General features: G+C 43.0%; 1 protein-coding gene across 1 annotated transcript in view; it reads right to left on the bottom strand.

Annotated features, from left to right (window-relative positions):
• Positions 1-19,747, bottom strand: part of CNTNAP2 (contactin associated protein 2) — a 1,784,833-nt gene that overhangs the window by 228,014 nt on the left and 1,537,072 nt on the right. Inside the window, exon 17 of the mRNA XM_068550150.1 lies at positions 12,784-13,002. Within this exon, the coding sequence (XP_068406251.1) occupies positions 12,784-13,002 (219 nt within the window). The remainder of the gene's footprint in view (positions 1-12,783; positions 13,003-19,747) is intronic.

Genomic DNA, 19,747 nt, shown 5'->3' with positions numbered 1-19,747 from the left:
GTGCTTCTGCATAAAATTCTCTTGTTAATCCAAGCCCTTTGTGCTCGTGTCAGACGGTGAGGGCCTGCCTGCCTTGATCTTTGCCAGCGTGACTGGTAACCCACAGAACGCCTGCCGGGGCTGACTCAGGACCGGCCCGATCTCATCGTCTCCTACCATAGGCTCCGTAACTGCGAGCAGCGTTGCATGGGGCGTGGCTGCCACCTGGGGGTGCAAGGCTTTGTGGGGGTGGCTTCTCCTCTGCACCGTGGGCAGCTGTGCCTGTGGCTGGAGCTGAAGGTAGTGCTCCAAAGCCTTCACGCTTTTCCAAATACCTGGTGGGTCACAGCAGCCCCCCAGATGAGGGACCCTGGTATAAGGACCAAGACAGCCTTAACGTTCCCCTCGGACTGAGTAAATTTTGACACGTTTCTTCTGACCCTGGATCCTTGACTCCCCTATTCTTAGAGCATTTACTTAAATTCTTTCTCTGCTCCTTTGAGATATTTATCTTTGAAAAAGCCTTTTGCCGGTTGTAAAATGGCCTTTTTCCAGCTGTAAAACTGGAACGCCTTTCTCAAGGACCTGGGGGCATCTTTTTGGAACGTAAACATTCAGGGAGCTGCTTCCTCTACATCCCAGTTTCTGGGGAGGGTCGGAGCCTAACTTCCTCAGGGCCGGCAACTTGCTCCAAGTTGTAAAAGGGACAAAAATTTTTCTTGCCCTTTCCTTCAGCAGAGCTGAGCTCACCCCAAGCTCTGGCCTCTCTCCCCTCCTGCAGTAGCCTTGAATGAAGTCTTCCTTGCTTGTTTAACTTTGGTGCAATGTTTGCTTGGACAAGACAAATGGTTGAGTCTCTGGAATCAGACAGGGATCAAATCGCACCTCTTGTCTCTTACTAGCTGCCTGACCTTGGGCTGTTAACTAATCTTTAGCTTTAGTTTCTTCACTGTGAAAAGAAAACGGGAATCAGTAACAGTACATACTTTATATAAGGTTCTCGTGTGGATTAAATGAGATAAATAAAGCACATGAAGCACTTGGCCTTGAAGTATCACCCAGGACATCTTAGCCAGCATGTAGGTTGCTGCTATTGACTCAGGTTTGCGGGAAATGGGAACAAGCAACAGATTTCCTGTGTTTTAATTCCTGCAATTCGAATCATATATTGTTTATCCTAAACTTTTCAGATACCAGAAAGAGCCATTTTATTCATGCACAGATTGGAGTGCACTTCATGACGTGAATTCCATTTTTCTCCCTTGCCTACAAAGGTCGATTTTCTCTTTACTCCCTCCATGACCTTGCATTTCAGAGGGCCATGGGATTATCCACCCATGAGTCTGGAATACTGAGGGCGTGAGGAGCAAGGGACTAAACGAGCTACACTCCCGAGTCTGGGGAGGCGGGCAGTTGTCGGGCTGCTCGCCAAGCGGAGCCCAGAGGACGGTCACAGCACTCCAGTCCCCATTCGCCTGAGTCCATCGAACAAACCTCGACTCTGCCATAAGCTCAAGTTGCCACACAGGAGGAAATTTTCCTCATAGACAAACGGTCTGGCAGAGGAAGAAACGCTGCAGGCTCCCTGCTCCCATGGGCCCTCCTGAAGACAGCACTTCCCCCACGGAATCTCCGACCAGGCCTCCCGGGCAGCACAGAGGATCCTGAAGGAGTGAGGACGAGTTTTTAAGCCTCTTTCGGGCGACATCTTGCACAAAAGGGCTGGCCTCCTTGAACTTCCAGAGAGATTTCAGAAGAGTTCAGGGCCAAGTGAGTTGAGCCTGGACATGTGTCACAGTTAAGAGGACCTAACCTTCTTGCTCAAGGAGCCACTTAGGAGCTTGACTTCCCCCCGAAGCAGCCTCCAGCCCTCTGGAAATGCTGGCCTCCTCCTTTAACTACTGCCGAACACAATGACACACTCCGGCCTGCGTTGATTTTGCCGCACGTAAACCCCTGCACCAGCCCCCCGCCCTGACAAGCCCGCTCACCTCTCCCCAGCGGCTCACGCTGCCCCTGCCCTGGGCCGGCCGCCGGCCTCCAGGTTGAGGCCCCCAGACCCCTGCTTCCTGCCGGCCCGGCCGCTGCTGCCTCGGCGGCCAGGACTCCGAACTCGCTGGCATGTCTCTGTGCCAAAGAGGGCCCCGGCTCAATGCAGCCTGGTGTTGTTCGTGCTGAGTAATGACCTTGAACGTGTCTGCTCTTCTCCACCCCTTGAGAGAAATCTGGCCCACGGCTTCCACGGAGGATGCAGGTCTGAGCACCTGGGCTTCACATACCTCTTCCAGGCCATCCCGGGAGCTCATCTAATGCTATTTGCTCATGTTGCAGCAAAGACATGAGGCATGAGAAAGCCTCCAGTGCTTTTCAGACAAATACCAGCAACTGCTGTTTCGTCCCAGGTTTCATTTTAAAATTTAATTGTTACTTTTTGACTAAACCAGAATCATAGCTGGATTCTCGTAACTTCCAAAAGACCTGTGTTAACCCTCTTTTCATGGCAGCTTCTTTATATATATATATATATATATATATATATATATATATTTTTTTTTTTTTTTTTTTTTAACATCTTTACTGGAGTATAATTGCTTTACATTGTTGTGTTAGTTTCTGCTGTATAACAAAGTGAATCAGCTATACGTATACATATATCCCCATATCTCCTCCCTCTTGCATCTCCCTCCCACCCTCCCTATCCCACCCCTCTAGGTGGTCACAAAGCACCGAGCTGATCTCCCTGTGCTATGCGGCTACTTCCCACTAGCTATCTATTTTACATTTGGTAGTGTATATATGTCCATGCCACTCTCTCACTTCTTCCCAGCTTACCCTTCCCCCTCCCCGTGTCCTCAAGTCCATTCTCTACATCTGCGTCTTTACTCCTGCCCTGCCCCTAGGTTCTTCATAACCATATATATATATATATATATATATTTTTTTTTTTTTTTTTTAGATTCCATATATATGTGTTAGCATACGGTATTTGTTTTCCTGTTTCTGACATACTTCACTCTGTATGACAGACTCTAGGTCCATCCACCTCACTACAAATAACTCAATTTCGTTTCTTTTTATAGCTGAGTAATATTCCACTGTATATATGTGCCACATCCTCTTTATCCATTCATTTGTTGATGGACACTTAGGTTGCTTCCATGTCCTGGTTATTGTAAATAGTGCTGCAATGAACACTGTGGTACATGACTCTTTTTGAATTATGGTTTTCTCAGGCTATATGCCCAGTAGTGGGATTGCTGGGTCATATGGTAGCTCTGTTCTTAGTTTTTTAAGGAACCTCCATACTGTTTTCCATAGTGGCTGTATCAATTTACATTCCTACCAACAGTGCAAGAGGGTTCCCTTTTTTCCACACCCTCTCCAGCATTTATTGTTTGTAGATTTTTTGATGATGGCCATTCTGACTGGTGTGAGGTGATACCTCATTGTAGTTTTGATTTGCATTTCTCTAATGATTAGTGATGTTGAGCATCCTTTCATGTGTTTGTTGGCAATCTGTATATCTTCTTTGGAGAAATGTCTATTTAGGTCTTCTACCCATTTTGGGATTAGGTTGTTTGTGTTTTTGATATTGAGCTGCATGAGCGCTTCTATATTTTGCAGATTAATCCTTTGTCAGTTGCTTCATTTGCAAATATTTTCTCCCATTCTGAGGGTTGTCTTTTGGTCTTGTTTATGGTTTCCTTTCCTGTGCCAAAGATTTTAAGTTTCATTAAGTCCCATTTGTTTATTTTTGTTTTTATTTCCATTTCTCTAGGAGGTGGGTCAAAAAGGATCTTGCTGTGATTTATGTCATACAGTGTTCTGCCTATGTTTCCCTCTAAGAATTTTATACTGTCTGGCCTTCTATTTAGGTCTTTAATCCACTTTGAGCTCATTTTTGTGTATGGTGTTAGGAAGTTTTCTAATTTCATTCCTTTACACGTAGCTGTCCAGTTTTCCCAGCACCACTTATTGAAGAGGCTGTCTTTTCTCCGCTGTATATTCTTGCCTCCTTTATCAAAGATAAGGTGACCATATGTGCGTGGGTTTATCTCTGGGCTTTCCATTCTATTCCATTGATCTATATTTCTGTTTTTGTGCCAGTACCATATTGTCTTGATTACTGTAGCTTTGTAGTATAGTCTGAAGTCAGGGAGCCTGATTCCTCCAGCTCCGTTTTCCTTTCTCAAGATTGCTTTGGCTATTCGGGGTCTTTTGTGTTTCCATACAAATTGTGAAATTTTTTATTCTAGTTCTGTGAAAAATGCCATTGGTAGTTTGAAAGGGATTGCACTGAATCTGCAGATTGCTTTGGGTAGTAGAGTCATTTTCACAATGTTGATTCTTCCAATCCAAGAACATGGTATATTTCTCCATCTGTTTGTATCATCTTTAATTTCTTTCATCAGTGTCTTACAGTTTTCTGCATACAGGTCTTTTGTTTCCTTAGGTAGGTTTATGCCTAGATATTTTATTCTTTTTGTTGCAATGGTAAATGGGAGTGTTTCCTTAATTACTCTTTCAGATTTTTCATCATTAGTGTATAGGAATGCAAGAGATTTCTGTGCATTAATTTTGTATCCTGCTACTTTACCAAATTCATTGACTAGCTCTAGTAGTTTTCTGGTGGCATCCTTAGGATTCTCTATGTATAGTATCATGTCATCTGCAAACAGTAACAGTTTTACTTCTTCTTTTCTGATTTGGGTTCAATTTCTTTTTCTTCTCTGATTGCTGTGGCTAAAACTTCCAAAGCTATGTTGAATAACAGTGGTGAGAGTGGGCCACCTTGTCTTGTTCCTGATCTTCGAGGAAATGGTTTCAGTTTGTCACCATGGAGAATGATGTTGGCTGTGGGTCTGTCATATATGGGCTTTATAATGTTGAGGTAAGTTCCCTCTGTGCCTACTTTCTGGAGGGTTTTTATCATAATTTGGTGTAGAATTTTGTTGAAAGCTTTCTCTGCATCTATTGAGATGATCATACGGTTTTTCTCCTTCAATTTGTTAATATGGTGTATCACGTTGATTGATTTGCGTACATTGAAGAATCCTTGCATTCCTGGGATAAATCCGACTTGATCATGGTGTATGATCCTTCTAATGTACTGTTGGATTCTGTTTGCTAGTATTTTGTTAAGCGTTTTTGCATCTATGTTCATCAGTGATATTGGCCTGTTTTCTTTTTTTGTGACATCTTTGTCTGGTTTTGGTATCAGGGTGATGGTGCCCTCATAGAATGAGTTTGGGAGTGTTCCTCCCTCTGCTATATTTTGGAACAGTTTGAGAAGGATAGGTGTCAGCTCTTCTCTAAATATTTGATAGAATTCGCCTGTGAAGCCATCTGGTCCTGGGCTTTTGTTTGTTGGAGGATTTTTAATCACAGTTTCAAATCAGTGCTTGTGATTGGGCTGTTTATATTTTCTGTTTCTTCCTGGTTCAGTCTCAGAAGGTTGTGCTTTTCTAAGAATTTGTCCATTTCTTCCAGGTTGTCCATTTGATTGGCATATAGTTGCTTGTAGTAATCTCTCATGGTCCTTTGTATTTCTGCAGTGTCAGTTACTTCTCCTTTTTCATTTCTAATTCTAACTGATTTGAGTCTTCGCCCTTTTTCTCTTGATGAGTCTGGCTAATGGTTTATCAATTTTGTTTATCTTCTCAAAGAACCAGCTCTTAGTTTTATTGATCTTTGCTATTGTTTTCTTTGTTTCTATTTCATTTATTTCTGATCTGATCTTTATGATTTCTTTCCTTCTGCTAACTTTGGGGTTTTTTTTGTTCTTCTTTCTCTAATTGCTTTAGGTGTAAAGTTAGGTTGTTTATTTGAGATGTTTCTTGTTTCTTGAGGTAAGATTGTACTGCTATACACCTCCCTCTTAGAACTGCTTTTGCTGCATCCCATAGGTTTTGGGTCATCGTGTTTTCATTGTCATTTGTTTCTAGGTATTTTTTAATTTCCTCTTTGATTTCTTCAGTGATCTCTTGGTTATTTAGTAGTGTATTGTCTAGCCTCCATGTGTTTGTATTTTTTACAGTTTTTTTCCCATAATTGATATCTAGTCTCATACCATTGTGGTCAGAAAATATACTTGATAGGATTTCAATTTTCTTAAATTTACCAAGGCTTGATTTGTGTCCCAAGATATGATCTATGCTGGAGAATGTTCCATGAGCACTTGAGAAGAAAGTGTATTCTGTTGTTTTTGGATGGAATGTCCTATAAATATCAACTAAGTCCATCTTGTTTAATGTGTCATTTAAAGCTTGTGTTTCCTTATTTATTTTCATTTTGGATGATCTGTCCATTGGTGAAAGTGGGGTGTTAAAGTCCCCTACTATGATTGTGTTACTGTCGATTTCCCCTTTTATGGCTGTTAGCATTTGCCTTATGTATTGAGGTGCTCCTATGTTGGGTGCGTAAATATTTACAATTGTTATATCTTCTTCTTGGATTGATCCCTTGATCCTTATGTAATGTCCTTCTTTGTCTCTTGTAATAGTCTTTATTGTAAAGTCTATTTTATCTGATATGAGAATTGCTACTCCAGCTTTCTTTTGATTTCTATTTGCATGGAATATCTTTTGCCATCCCCTCACTTTCAGTCTGTATGTGTCCCTAGGTCTGAAGTGGGTCTCTTGTAGACAGCATACATATATATATGGGTCTTGTTTTTGTATCCATCAGCCAGTCTATGTCTTTTGGTTGGAGCATTTAATCCATTTACATTTAAGGTAGTTATTGATATGTATGTTCCTATTACCATTTTCTTAATTGTTTTCTGTTTGTTATTGTAGGTCTTTTCCTTCTCTTGTGTTTCCTGCCTAGAGAAGTTCCTTTAGCATTTGTTGTAAAGCTGGTTCGGTGGTACTGAATTCTCTTCGCTTTGGCTTGTCTGTAAAGATTTTGATTTCTCCGTCGAATCTGAATGAGATCCTTGCTGGGTAGAGTAATTTTGGTTGTAGGTTTTTCCCTTTCATCACTTTAAATATGTCCTGCCACTCCCTTCTGGCTTGTAGAGTTTCTGCTACAAGATCAGCTTTTAACCTTATGGGGATTCCCTTGTATGTTATTTGTCGCTTTTCCCTTGCTGCTTGTAATATTTTTTCTTTGTATTTATTTTTTGATAGTTTGATTAATATGTGTCTTGGCGTGTTTCTCCTTGAATTTATCCTGTATGGGAGTCGCTGTGCTTCCTGGACTTGATTGACTATTTCCTTTCCCATGTTAGGGAAGTCTTCTACTATAATCTCTTCAAATATTTTCTCAGTCCCTTTCTTTTTCTCTTCTTCTTCTGGGACCCCTATAATTCGAATGTTGGTGTGTTTAATGTTGTCCCAGAGGTCTCTGAGACTGTCCTCAATTCTTTTCATTCTTTTTTCTTTATTCTGCTCTGCGGTAGTTGTTTCCACTATTTTATCTTCCAGGTCACTTATCCGTTCTTCTGCCTCAGTTATTCTGCTATTGATTCCTTCTAGAGAATTTTTAATTTCATTTGTGTTGTTCATCATTGTTTATTTTCTCTTTAGTTCTTCTAGGTCCTTGTTACACGTTTCTTGTATTTTCTCAATTCTATTTACAAGATTTTGCATCATGTTTACTATCATTATTCTGAATTCTTTTTCAGGTAGGTTGCCTATTTCCTCTTCATTTGTTTGGTCTGGTGGGTGTTTACCTTGCTCCTTCATCTGCTGCATATTTCTCTGTCTTCTCATTTTGTTTAACTTACTGTGTTTGGGGTCTCCTTTTCACAGCTACAGGTTCATAGTTCCTGTTGTTTTTGGTGTGGCCACCAGTGGGTAAGGTTGGTTCAGGGGCTTGTGTAGGCTTTCTGGTAGAGGGGACTGGTGCCTGTGTTCTGGTGGGTGGGGCTGGATCTTGTCTTTCTGGTCGGCAGGGCCACGTCCGTTGGTGTGTTTTGGGGTGTCTGTGAACTCACTATGACTTTAGGCAGCCTGTCTGCTAATGGGTGGGGTTGTGTTCCTGTCTTGTTAGTTGTTTGGCATGGGGCGTCCAGCACTGGAGTTTGCTGGCCGTTGAGTGGAGCTGGGTCTTAGCATTGAGACGGAGATCTCTGGGTGAGCTCTTGCTGACTGATATTACATGGGGCCGGGTGGTCTCTGGTGGTCCAATGTCCTGAACTCGGCTCTCCCACCTCAGAGGCTCAGGCCTGACACCAGGCCGGGGCACCAAGACCCTGTCAGCCACATGGCTCTCTCGCTCTTCTTCTCCTTTGTTTTATTGTCATAGAAGGAACAGAGATTTTGGAGCCAGACAAATCCAAGTCTGAATCTCACATTCATCACTGCATGTAGTTGTATGGCATCAGGCAGTTTACTTAGGCTCTCTGAGTCACAGTTTCTTCGTTTATGCCATGGAGACTCTACCGCTCCCCCAGCCCAGTTGCTGGGTAGATAAGTGTTATTGAAGGGTGGAGCCTTACCTCCTCCCAACTCGCAGCAGGGGACTATCCAAGGGAAAGGAGGCTCTACCTTCTAATTATATTTTACATGTAGAGTGAAGAGAACTGTATCCTCTGTTTTTCAGTGACTTTGGAAGAGGAGACAGGAGCCTGGCCCTGCTAACGTAGGCAGCGGGCAGAGGGTGGCCTTCCGTAGAGTCCAAAGCCAAGAACGTCTTTTAGCTCTAGGTTGAGCTTTTAAGCCCTTCCTTTTCTAGAACCTGGATGGAGCTCTTGGACAGCTCTGCCCCAAGTCTCTGCTGTGGACAGGGGTGATGGGTGGTGTTTTCAGAGGGATGCTCACTTGCTTTCCTGGTGAGAAAATTCCTGGGCCCTCGCCTGCTGCTCTGTGGCCACCATGGCAGGTGAGCGGAGTGACTGTGGAGTGACTTTGGATGTTGAAGGCCATGTAGCACGTGACCTTTCCTTCAGGGCTGGTGGGGTGAAGTGATCCCATTTCAGATCAGTATTTTGGGAAGGAAGAAACAAGCCAGTTAGAAGTGAGTTCTATAGGGAAGTGAGTTCTGTAGGAGAGGGTGAATATTACATGGAGGAAGAAGAAAGCTAAGGGAATAAAAGGTAAAGGAAAAGGTAGAGAAATACCTCCTATTTAATGAGTACTGGCTCTGTGCCAGATACTCTACAGCGTGCTTAGCATGGACTAGCTCATCTCCTCCTGAGACGTAGGAACTGTATCCCTACTTGACAGATATATTAGGTAACTTGTCAGTGGTCTCTCAGATGCTAAGTGGCAGAGGTGGGATTCAAGCCCATGGTGTTATGGGTAATCGCTTGGCAACTCAGAACTTTTCAAACCACTTCTAAACACACAATCCTAAATGGCTGAAGTTGGAAGAAAGTTTGGAGACCAACTAATCCAATTCCTTTATTAGATGAAAAAAGAGACTCAAAGAGGAAAAGTGGTAACACTTGTTATGACAGCTGAGCTGAGAACAACTTCCTGGTTGCCTGAATCCCTATCAAATAGTCTTGGGATAACTGGCTCCAGGGCTTCAGAACTGTTGAATTTGTTGTTTTCTGGAAACAAGCCCCTCCCCACTTCCCCTGGGATGGACTTCTATTGCAGATCAATATTTCTCATACTGTCTCAAATAGCTTGTGTCCCGGAGATGTGCCTCACGCCCACATCTCAGATTACAGGAAATTAGAAACTGGCACAGGAGACTTACTCTTTTTCACCAAGGGAAAGGAAGTTGCTGACTCATCATGTCAGCCCACTGTTCTGAAACTTTTCTCTCTCCAAAGTCAACAGTGGTTTCATAATTACTAAATTCAAAGAACATTTTCTTAGCTCTATTTTACACATGGGACTTGATATTATCTGTCAATGATAAGCAGTTTCATGAAACTCTCTCCTCCTGTGACAGCCTGTCTCCTGGTTTTTCCTTGCTTGTTCTTTTCATTCCTCTTCATTCTTCTTCCTGAGATGCTACTCTTTTTGCTTCTCCCTTAGATTTAAGTGTTTTGTTGGACTCTGACCACAGCCCTCTCCTCTTCTCTTTTATTAAGCTGTTCCCAGGTCATCTTGTTTACATGAATCAAAATTCTTTCCAAGACCATAATAAATGCCTCCCCCTACCCTTTTTCATTTTACAGCTTTACTTGGTCTCCAGGATTCTTGGAGACCACTATAGTCAGTAGACAGAAAGGGATAAAAGTAAAATTGGATCTCTGCATCCAGGGAGATCTCAGAAAAATGAGAAATTGGGTCAATTAGGGTCACCTGTTATAATGAAAACCAAGTAGAATCTAACCAGCATGCCTGGGATGAACAGGATTCAGGAAGAAACATCCTAGGTGATCTGGGTAAGATGTATTGATAAAGGGGAATTTGTTCACAGTGTTTGGCAGGAATCAGTGGACCTGGTGTTTGATAAAAATAATTAAAAAGTCTACAAATAACAAATGCTGGAGAGGCTGTGGAGAAAAGGGAACCCTCCTACACTGTAGGTGGGAATGTAAATTGGTACAGCCAACTAATGGAGAAAAGTATGGAGGTTTCTCAAAAAACTAAAAATAGAGTTGCCATACAATCCAGCAATCCCACTCCTGGACATATATCAGGACAAAACTATAATTCAAAAAGATACATGCAGGACTTCCCTGGTGGCACAGTGGTTAAGAATCCGCCTGCCAATGCAGGGGACACGGGTTCGAGCCCTGGTCCGGGAAGATACCACATGCCGCAGAGCAACTAAGCCTGTGCGCCACAACTACTGAGCCTGTGCTCTAGGGTCCGTGAGCCACAACTACTGAGCCGACGCACCACAACTACAGAAGCCTGCACCTACAGCCCGTGCTCTGCAACAAGAGAAGCCACCGCAATGAGAAGCCTGCGCACCGCAACGAAGAGTAGCCCTTGCTCGCCACAACTAGAGAAAGCCTGCGTGCAGCAATGAAGACCCAACACAGCCAAAAAAAAAGATACATGCACCCCTATGTTCATAGCAGCACTATTTTCAACAGCCTAGACAGGGAAGCAACCTAAACGTCCAGCAACAGATGAATGGATAAAGAAGATGTGGCATATACATACAGTGGAATATTACTCAGCCATAAAAAAGAATGAAATAGTGCCATTTGCGGCTACACGGATGGACCTAGAGATTACCATACTAAGCAAAGTAGGTCAGAAAGAGAAACACAAATACTGTATGATATCACTTATATGTGGAATCTAAAATATGACACAAATGCACTTATCTATGAAACAGAAACAGACTCACAGACATAGAGAACAGACTTGTGGTTGTCCAGGGGCAGGTGGCGGGGAGGGTTGGATTGGGAGTTTGGGATTAGCAGATGCAAACTATTATATATAGAATGGATAAACAACAAGGTCCTTCTGTATAGCACAGGGAACTATATTCAATATCCTGTGATAAACCATAATGGAAAAGAATATGAAAAAGAATATATATATGTATAACTGAATCACTTTGCTGTACACCAGGAACACAACATTGTAAATCAACTGTACTTCAATAAAAAAGTAATTTAAAAATAATGTGTAATTTTGAGAACTATAACTTGAGGGGAGGATTTGTAAGGGACTGAGTTCTGGTTGGGGTGGAGCAGTCAGTACTTTATTTCAAACTCTGTGACTTTCATGGCCCCTGGCTGATGTGGCTTGTTATCAAGTCAGTCTTACTTCCAAAGCTAACTGACTACGCTAACAATTTGCCCACATTTCACCAAAGGAGTGGACATCTAATTTTACCTCTTTTTGTGACTTTCTAATGTTCTTAAAACATCCTGCCATAATTATGAAAGACACCATCGGGACTCTGACCTCCACTGGATGGAGCCCAGGTGGAAGGTCATGTCTGCTTTTGCTGGGCCTGAGACCACAGCTGACAGACTTGACCAATTAACCCACACACACCTAGAGGGGAGGTCTAAGGTGGCAAGACAGCCACCAAGTCCGTCAAACTTGCTTTCTTTTCATTCAACAGAAGAAAAATAGCTAATTTCCTAAAATATTAGTATTCTGGAAAACAAAAGTTAAAATCTCACAAGCCATGGAAACAAGTATTGACTGAAAGTAATGTTAGGTTCAGCTAGAACGTGTCATAAGCAAAGACCAGAATGTGGGGCTAGATCTACTTCTCGCAAAGGATGCTTTACTTTTTGCTCTGTTTCAATTTCTTCTCAGTGTTGATCTCTTTCCTCTGTGGAAAGATGTTATGTAAAGAGAAGTCTAAGTCTTTCTCTGCCTAGAACCTTGAGGCTAGGTAGAGAAAGGAGTGGATTTCCACTTATCATTTCAAGCAAACCTGAACTTAGGGAGCCCATTCCTTCTCTCCCCTCCCTCCGTCCCTCCCCTTCTTCCATCCTTCCTTTTGCACATTTACAAGTGCTCTAAATCATTAAGGAATTTTATGCAGTTCTAAAACCATAAACCTAAAACTGCATAGATCAGAGACCTCAGAGATGTCCTAGCCCACCCTCTCATTTTGTAGATGAGGATTGTGGGCTCCAGAACGCAGAGAGTAGGGACTTCCCTGATGGTCCAGTGGTTAAGACTCTGCACTTCCAACGCAGGGGACGCGGGTTCGATCCCTTGTCGGGGAACTAAGATCTCACATGTCGTGCAATGTGGCCAAAAAGAAAACACAACAGAAAGCAGAGAGTAGAACCAGATTTAGGGTTCCTGGGCCCTCTTCCTTGTTCCATTCTGTTTCGGAGGAGACCACAAGAGGCAAAAACACTTACTTTTGGAAAAATCTCTATCAGAACCCTCCGTCGGCAGTTTTATTTTTTCCCAAGGTGGAAGTTATTTCAAGCAACAGAGAAGTCACTCTTGCTGCCCCATCACTCACCGACAAACAGCTGGCTGTAGAGCTCCAGGCGGGTGTGGCCTTCCGCTGGGGCCTTGCGGGTCTGCCGGGGTAGCCTGTCCACCTGCAGGCTGGCCTGCTTGACATTCCTCTCCGCGGTGACCCGGTGCCACTGGTCATCGTTGAGAGGGGAGGGTGACCTCACCACAATCTCCACTGGCCCGTTTCCGACATCAAATGAAAAGGACACTTCCGTGGCAGCTGGAGGAGCAGAAAGCATGAAAGGCACATGAGGATCTCCCTCCCAGATACCAAACAGTGGTGAATTCTAGAGGTAAAACAAAGCATGGAGAGAAGAGTAATCTAAGCTAGTCACTTGCTACAAAGGTCCAAGGCGAAATCCTTTGAGGAGGGATAAAACATGAACCATTGCTAACCATTAATAACCAGGGGGAGGAAAATAAACTTGGATTGGGGGTCAGGTATACATTTGTTTATTTTCTCAGGAAGTTACCATCATTGACTCTTTCCAGATAAAGGAACTGAAGGCTGGAGCACTTAAGCGCATGTCGAGCATCTTAGATTTAGTGAGTAGTGGAGTCAGGATCGGAACCAGGCTTCTCAGATTTCAGAGCCTGAGACCTTTTGGCTCTACGTACACCGTGACTCTTCAGTAGCTCCTAGGGCGTGACTTGTAGCTCTGGCTGCACCAAGCGTCACCTGAGAGCTTTACGAAACACACCCGTGTCCAGCTCTGTCCCCAGGGATTCCCACTCAGCTGGGTAGGCACTGGTATTTTTTAAAAGCTTCCTGGAAAATATTAATATATAGCTAGAGTTGAGAGCTACTGCTTTGGGGGAATTCACAAAACTTTATTTCCTTGATCTAATCCTTAAAGTTCCTAGGGAAAGTTAGGGAGCTGTGAATTGTGCAGGCAATGAGGATGACCCACATCTTTTCCGGACCTCTGGGGCTGGGCAAAGGGCAGCTCCAGAGTCCCGCAGAAAAACCCCTTTCTTGAATCATTTGTTGCACACCTTGGATGTTCACCATCTGGGATGTCAGGTCCTTCTCATAACCTACCCTCCAGCACTAATCACAAATCATTCTTCTTCTTCTTTTTTTTGTTTTTTATAGATCTGCTCCCAATCAAACTCCGTTAATAAATCACCTTTCAACCATGGAACAATGGACTAGGAGGTTGCTTTGGTAACTCCAGTTGTAAGTAGCTTTCTTAGAACACATTTTAGGTTTCAAGTTCCTCAGTGACTACCTAGTGCTTTATAAATATGTTTTTTTTAAGTGTATATTTTTCCTGCAATTGGCAGGAGAGGTAGTGGCATGCGGGTCCCAGCTCCTTAGCTTGGTGAATTCTTTTGACAGGAAAGATGTGGCACACCACTGGATTTTCTAACTTTGCTTATAAAGAGATTCAGCTCCTCTATCTATCAATGAGCCTCTGACGAATCTCCAAGCAGTTTAATTAAATATCTGTCATTTTTTTCCCCAGGCTAATGAAAAATTCAGCTTCTCTGGACTGGTACCATTTTGAGATGATGTTGCAAGCAATCAAATTTCTCATTTAAAAACCGCAGTGGGCCAGGTTCTCTCAAGACCTAGACTGTTCCCCACCTCTGGGTCAGGCCCCTCTGAAAGCTGCATTAACTTTACTGAGCTCCAGGGACATTAGACGCAGAACTCAATTTAATCAACCTAATTGTACCAAGGAATTTGGTTCCTTTATGTCGTTAGAAAGGGAACTTTAATTTTAACACCTGTGGTGATGCCACACGTGCTCTGGTGAAATTTCTTCTCTAAATTAGGAGCTCCTGCCTTCCGGGGTCACTGTGACCTGATGGAGGCCAGTGACCTTCACCAAGGTTTCTGCAGAAGTATGATCAGAATATGGGTCGATGATCATACGACTCATGGACTGAATGATCTTTCCCTGAATTTCTGGCATGGTCAATGGGGAAAACGTAACCTCGGTTTTTAAGATTGAATTTGTTCTGTTCTTGCAGTGCTGTGTCTTAGCAGATGCATTTTAAAATGTAAGTTGTCAGAATAGCCAGAGAACAAGGCTTCCTGAGCTAAGAAGGAAAGATGGTTTTGTTTCAAAGGCATCAACAGCCATCAGGGAAATACGATTTAGGGATAAATTGAGTTTAACCCTAAAATTTGACTCAGAGGGATTAATGCTCCTCTAATTTCCTCTCCTCCTCTCCTCCTGCTCTGACTAATTTTTGTTCAGGTCTTTAAGTTGTCACTATTTGGAGAAACTCTGAGGACCAGCAGATACCAGGAAGTATCCATGCTTCCTTCTCTGCTTGTCGCACTAGATCCCCTGTTCCTAACGTCAACACTGCCCTCTAGGGAAGGAAAGAAGGTCTCCAGGACCTGCTGTAGCTCAGTCCTCTCCGCAACTGGGTGCAGGAAGAGGGACTCAAGGCTGACGGCCTCTGAGAGCAGAATCCTCCTCCAAGAGCCTCCATCCAGGCTCTGTTGAAGCAATGTTCACAATTTCAGCCCATCCCACTTCCCTTCTGGTGCTTCCTGAGGCCCCGCATGAGAGTGAGGGAAAGGGTTCCTTTTGCTTATTCATTCAATGTCAGCTTCCCTGACATTGCCTTTGAGAAATCCTATCTCCCAGCCAAACGGCAAGCGTGTTTTAAAGGCTTCTGAAGTTCAGTTTGTGGCTGATTGCTCCTCGTTTCTGGGTGAGAGGAGCTGACATTTTAAAAGAGATAATTACAGAGAGAGTCAGCAAGCGAATGAAAGGGAGGCAGAGTAAAAGACACGAGAGCCAAGGACACCATCCTCTTAATGTGCTTCTCCAGGAGACTGAAGTGTTGCCCTGTTTCTGACTGTAGAAAAGGAATTTCTGATGTATCGAAACTATTCTTATTTTCAGAAATAAGTATTTGAAGATTGGATGTTTCTAGCGTGGCTCATTAGAAAGAACACTGTAGCAAACACGAATGGTTGCCTTTCTCTTAGTGTCAGGAACTGGGAAGCATCTTTCTTGCAAACTCACAAGTTAGCCTGCCATCGTTTGGTAGATGCTGGCAGAAGACAGGAGACTCGTGGGTCAGAGACAAAGCACTGCATTCTTCACGGTGCAGCAGGCAGCATGAGCGTCAGTTCTCCTTGGTTTCTCTGGTCCCCAGAGTCCCATGGGGGCCATGTGGAGCTGCCTGTGCAGTGAGTTTGTATCACAGCCAAGGAACCCTGACTTCAGGAAACCCCGAAGTTTTAAAAGGGCTGCTAGCAAACCTGCTTAACTTTTGTCCTGGGGAGAGACATTGGCTTTATTATCCTGGTCAGGAAACAAATCTACTCTCTGTTCTGGAGGAAGACATTCTGTCCTCCAAGACTGTTTGCTACACACACATCCTTTAAAAGGTATGAACAAAGCTGACAATGCCTCTTGTTCAGAAGACAAGCAGAAATGGGAGAGACCCATGGAGAATTCTGCCCGACAGCTGGACAATCCCCCACCCTTTTCCTTGTGAGCCAACCTGATTTTGCCCAGGAAACTATGTGCTTCCATACAACTTTATGCTTCAGCTATGGATGGCCTTACCCCAGGCCCAGAGGGTGTATCTGGATTTGTCTAAGTCAAACATGAGAATTCTGAGCTCCCTGCCAGCAACCCACTTAAGATGGGATATATCATTTCCTTCTGGCCAGTAAGACATGAGGGGGAGTCTTTGGAAGAAAAATTAATTAGTTGGTAAGAGAAGAGATAGTCATCCCCTTTTGCTCCTTGGTCTTGGGTGGAGATGTGGCTTCTAGTGTTGGTGGAGCCATCTGTAAACCTCAGACACACTGAGGAGAACAGGGAGGGAAATGGGATGGACCTGGGGCTTAGTTGACATTGTTCAGCCCCTAAATTATTCCTGGAGCCACTTCAAGACTTCTTATGTGAGATATCCCTTATTGCTCAAGCCATCTTTCTTGCAGCTAAAAGCATCTTAGCTGATATAGAGAACTAGTCTTCACTTTGCTTTGTCACCTTTTGGGCTCTGTTTATTGGTGTCTGAAAGGAGGATTATATCTGTAGTTTCCCAAGAGTTTCTATGTCCAAAATGTGTTTGAAAACACTGATGAGCTCTAAGGTCCCTTCAAATGTGAACATTCTATGATCTAATTTCCAAGAGATTCTAAGAGAAACAGTAAATGAAATAGAGCTGGTCTCACTAGTAGTGGTAGATATTGGATTACTACAGGGAGAAAAGAGAGATATTAGAAGAGAAATGCACAAGGTGGCATATGGGCATTAGAAACAAGCATGATGGCAGAAATCATCTTTGATCACATCTGGCTCATGACTTCATTTGAGTGACAAAGCAATGAATGGGACAGAACCATGGACAGCTCTTGGTGTATATGTGTGTATATATATATACATACATATACATACACACACACACACACACACATATATATATATTTTTTTCCCTCCCCTCCTTCAAGTGTAATTCCAGCAGGTGGCACTATTCACTCTCATTCTAACCATGAGTTTTCGGAAACAAATCACTCCAGGCTTAATGTACTGAGACACGAATTTAACAACTGACCAGAATAGTAGGCTTTTGGACTCTGGGTTTTCCCAGCAGGTGAGATAACATTCAGACATTAGACTCAAAGCATCAGTTGGAAGCAGCAGAAAATATTGGTCATTCAACATAGAATAGGTAAAAACACAAGGGAAGGTACACAAAGTGAGCACACTGAGAAGACCAGCTAACACAGTTGCAGTTTTGATGATGATTTGTTTCTTTCATTCTAAAGTGAAGTTCAAGGATGGATAGCTTCCAAAGGGCTATTCTGCACCAAATCTCATTTGATCCATACAACAAAACTGGTAATAGGCAGAGCAGATATTTTAGCCTCACTGTACGAGTGGGGAATGTTATGAATTTTCTGCTTTCTTTTTCTTTTTCATGAAGGAAGGGCTAAGTGTCCATCAGGAGACAAAAGAATTTAGACAACAGGAAAGGGTATGAGAAGACACAGGTAGGCTGAAAATGAGGTCATTATGGGGATCAGAGAGGTGAGAAACAGGAGGAAGAAGTAAAGAGAACACCTATGATCCTGTCCAAGGCCAGGTTCTCCACTGCACACTGGGTGCCATCCTTTCTTATCTGTTCCAGGACATCCCTCCAGCAATTCCCCCTCCCCTTCTACAGTGTCTATATAATTTGTCCTCTACTGAATCATTCCATGTGACCGTGTGGACCTTCCTCTAATGCTAACAGCCACCACCTCCACTACAAAATCCTTCTCTTGTCCTTACATCCCATTTCTTTGCTCCCTTTTGTTGCCAAATTCCTCGAAAGAGCTGCCTGTATGCTCTGTATCTGTGTCTGCTCCTCTTAGTCTTTCTTTAACCCCATCACCTTAAGGCTTTCTCTTTCACTACATTGTGAAACTGCTCTCGACTCAGTGCCTAAGCACTTACTGGTCCCTTTACCCAAATAACTCTACGGCTGCTTTTCTAATCCCTCTGCACACAGCCCTCATATTAGAAATTCCTTCCCTAAACCTTCTATGTTAAATAGCAACCCCCCCACCCCCTTTAGCTGCCTTTGCCCCTTTATCCTAATTTTTTGGATCTACATAGCACGTATCGCCATCTAGCACAATATATATGTGCTCCTGCACTCATTAGAGCAGAGGTATTTTCCATTTTGTTCAGTTTTGTTCGGTGCCTAGAACAATGCTTGACACAGAGTAAGCACTCAACAATTTATGAATGAATGAATGAATGAATGAATGAATGAATAGGAACACTCCTGCCATGGAAGCCAAACAATTATCTAGATACTCCGAAAAAAAGAAATCCATGCATTTTCCTAATGCAAACCATAACTTAACACACAAGCATATATAAGGAATGCCATCTTGTATTCTATAAGCATCTTCCCTGAGGGCATACAGTAACTTAATATATATTCCTCAGTCTAGGAACTTGATACATGAGTCATGTCTGTTTGAAACGAACTGTGCCAAATGTTGTTCCCAAACCTATAACATCTGAGGAACAAAGACTTGTCCAAGATAAACCCAGTAGTGGAGCCAGAAGCAGAATTTTCTCCCATTTCTACATCTCATGCTATTTTCACTCTACTCTTGGGAACAAAGACCTTGAATCAAAATTACATTTCTCAAATTTTGGCCTACATAAGAAACATGCTTAAAATGCACATTTCAAGGCTGCTCTCACTCAGTAAGTTGGGGTAGGACTGTGGAGTTTGTATTTTGCTAATGCCAGGTGACTCTGATACAAGCGGTCCTGGAATACTACTTTATTTTATTTTTAACATCTTTATTGGAGTGTAATTGCTTTACAATGGTGTGTTAGTTTCTGCTTTATAACAAGGTGAATCAGTTATACATATACATATATCCCCATATCTCTTCCCTCTTGTGTCTCCCTCCCTCCCACCCTCCCTATCCCACCCCTCCAGGTGGTCACAAAGCACCGAGCTGATCTCCCTGTGCTATGTGGCTGCTTCCCATTAGCTATCTATTTTACATTTGGTAGTGTACATATGTCCATGCCACTCTCTCACTTTGTCCCAGCTTACCCTTCCCCCTCCCCATATCCTCAAGTCCATTCTCTAGTAGGTCTGCGTCTTTATTCCCATCCTGCCCCTAGGTTCTTCATGACTATTTTTTTTTCATAGATTCCAAATATATGTGTTAGCATACGGCATTTGTTTTTCTCTTTCTGACTTACTTCACTCTGTATGACAGATTCTAGGTCCATCCACCTCACTACAAAAAACTCAATTTCGTTTCTTTTTATGGCTGAGTAATATTCCATTGTATACGTGTGCCACATCTTCTTTATCCATTCATCTGTCGATGGACACTTAGGTTGCGTCCATGTCCTGGCTATTGTAAATAGAGCTGCAATGAACATTGTGGTACATGACTCTTTTTGAATTATGGTTTTCTCAGGGTATATGCCCAGTAGTGGGATTGCTGGGTGGTATGG

The sequence above is a fragment of the Eschrichtius robustus genome, chromosome 8, assembly GCF_028021215.1.
Source record: "Eschrichtius robustus isolate mEscRob2 chromosome 8, mEscRob2.pri, whole genome shotgun sequence".
Lineage (NCBI taxonomy): Eukaryota > Metazoa > Chordata > Mammalia > Artiodactyla > Eschrichtiidae > Eschrichtius > Eschrichtius robustus.
This window is presented reverse-complemented; position numbering and strand designations above follow the sequence as displayed.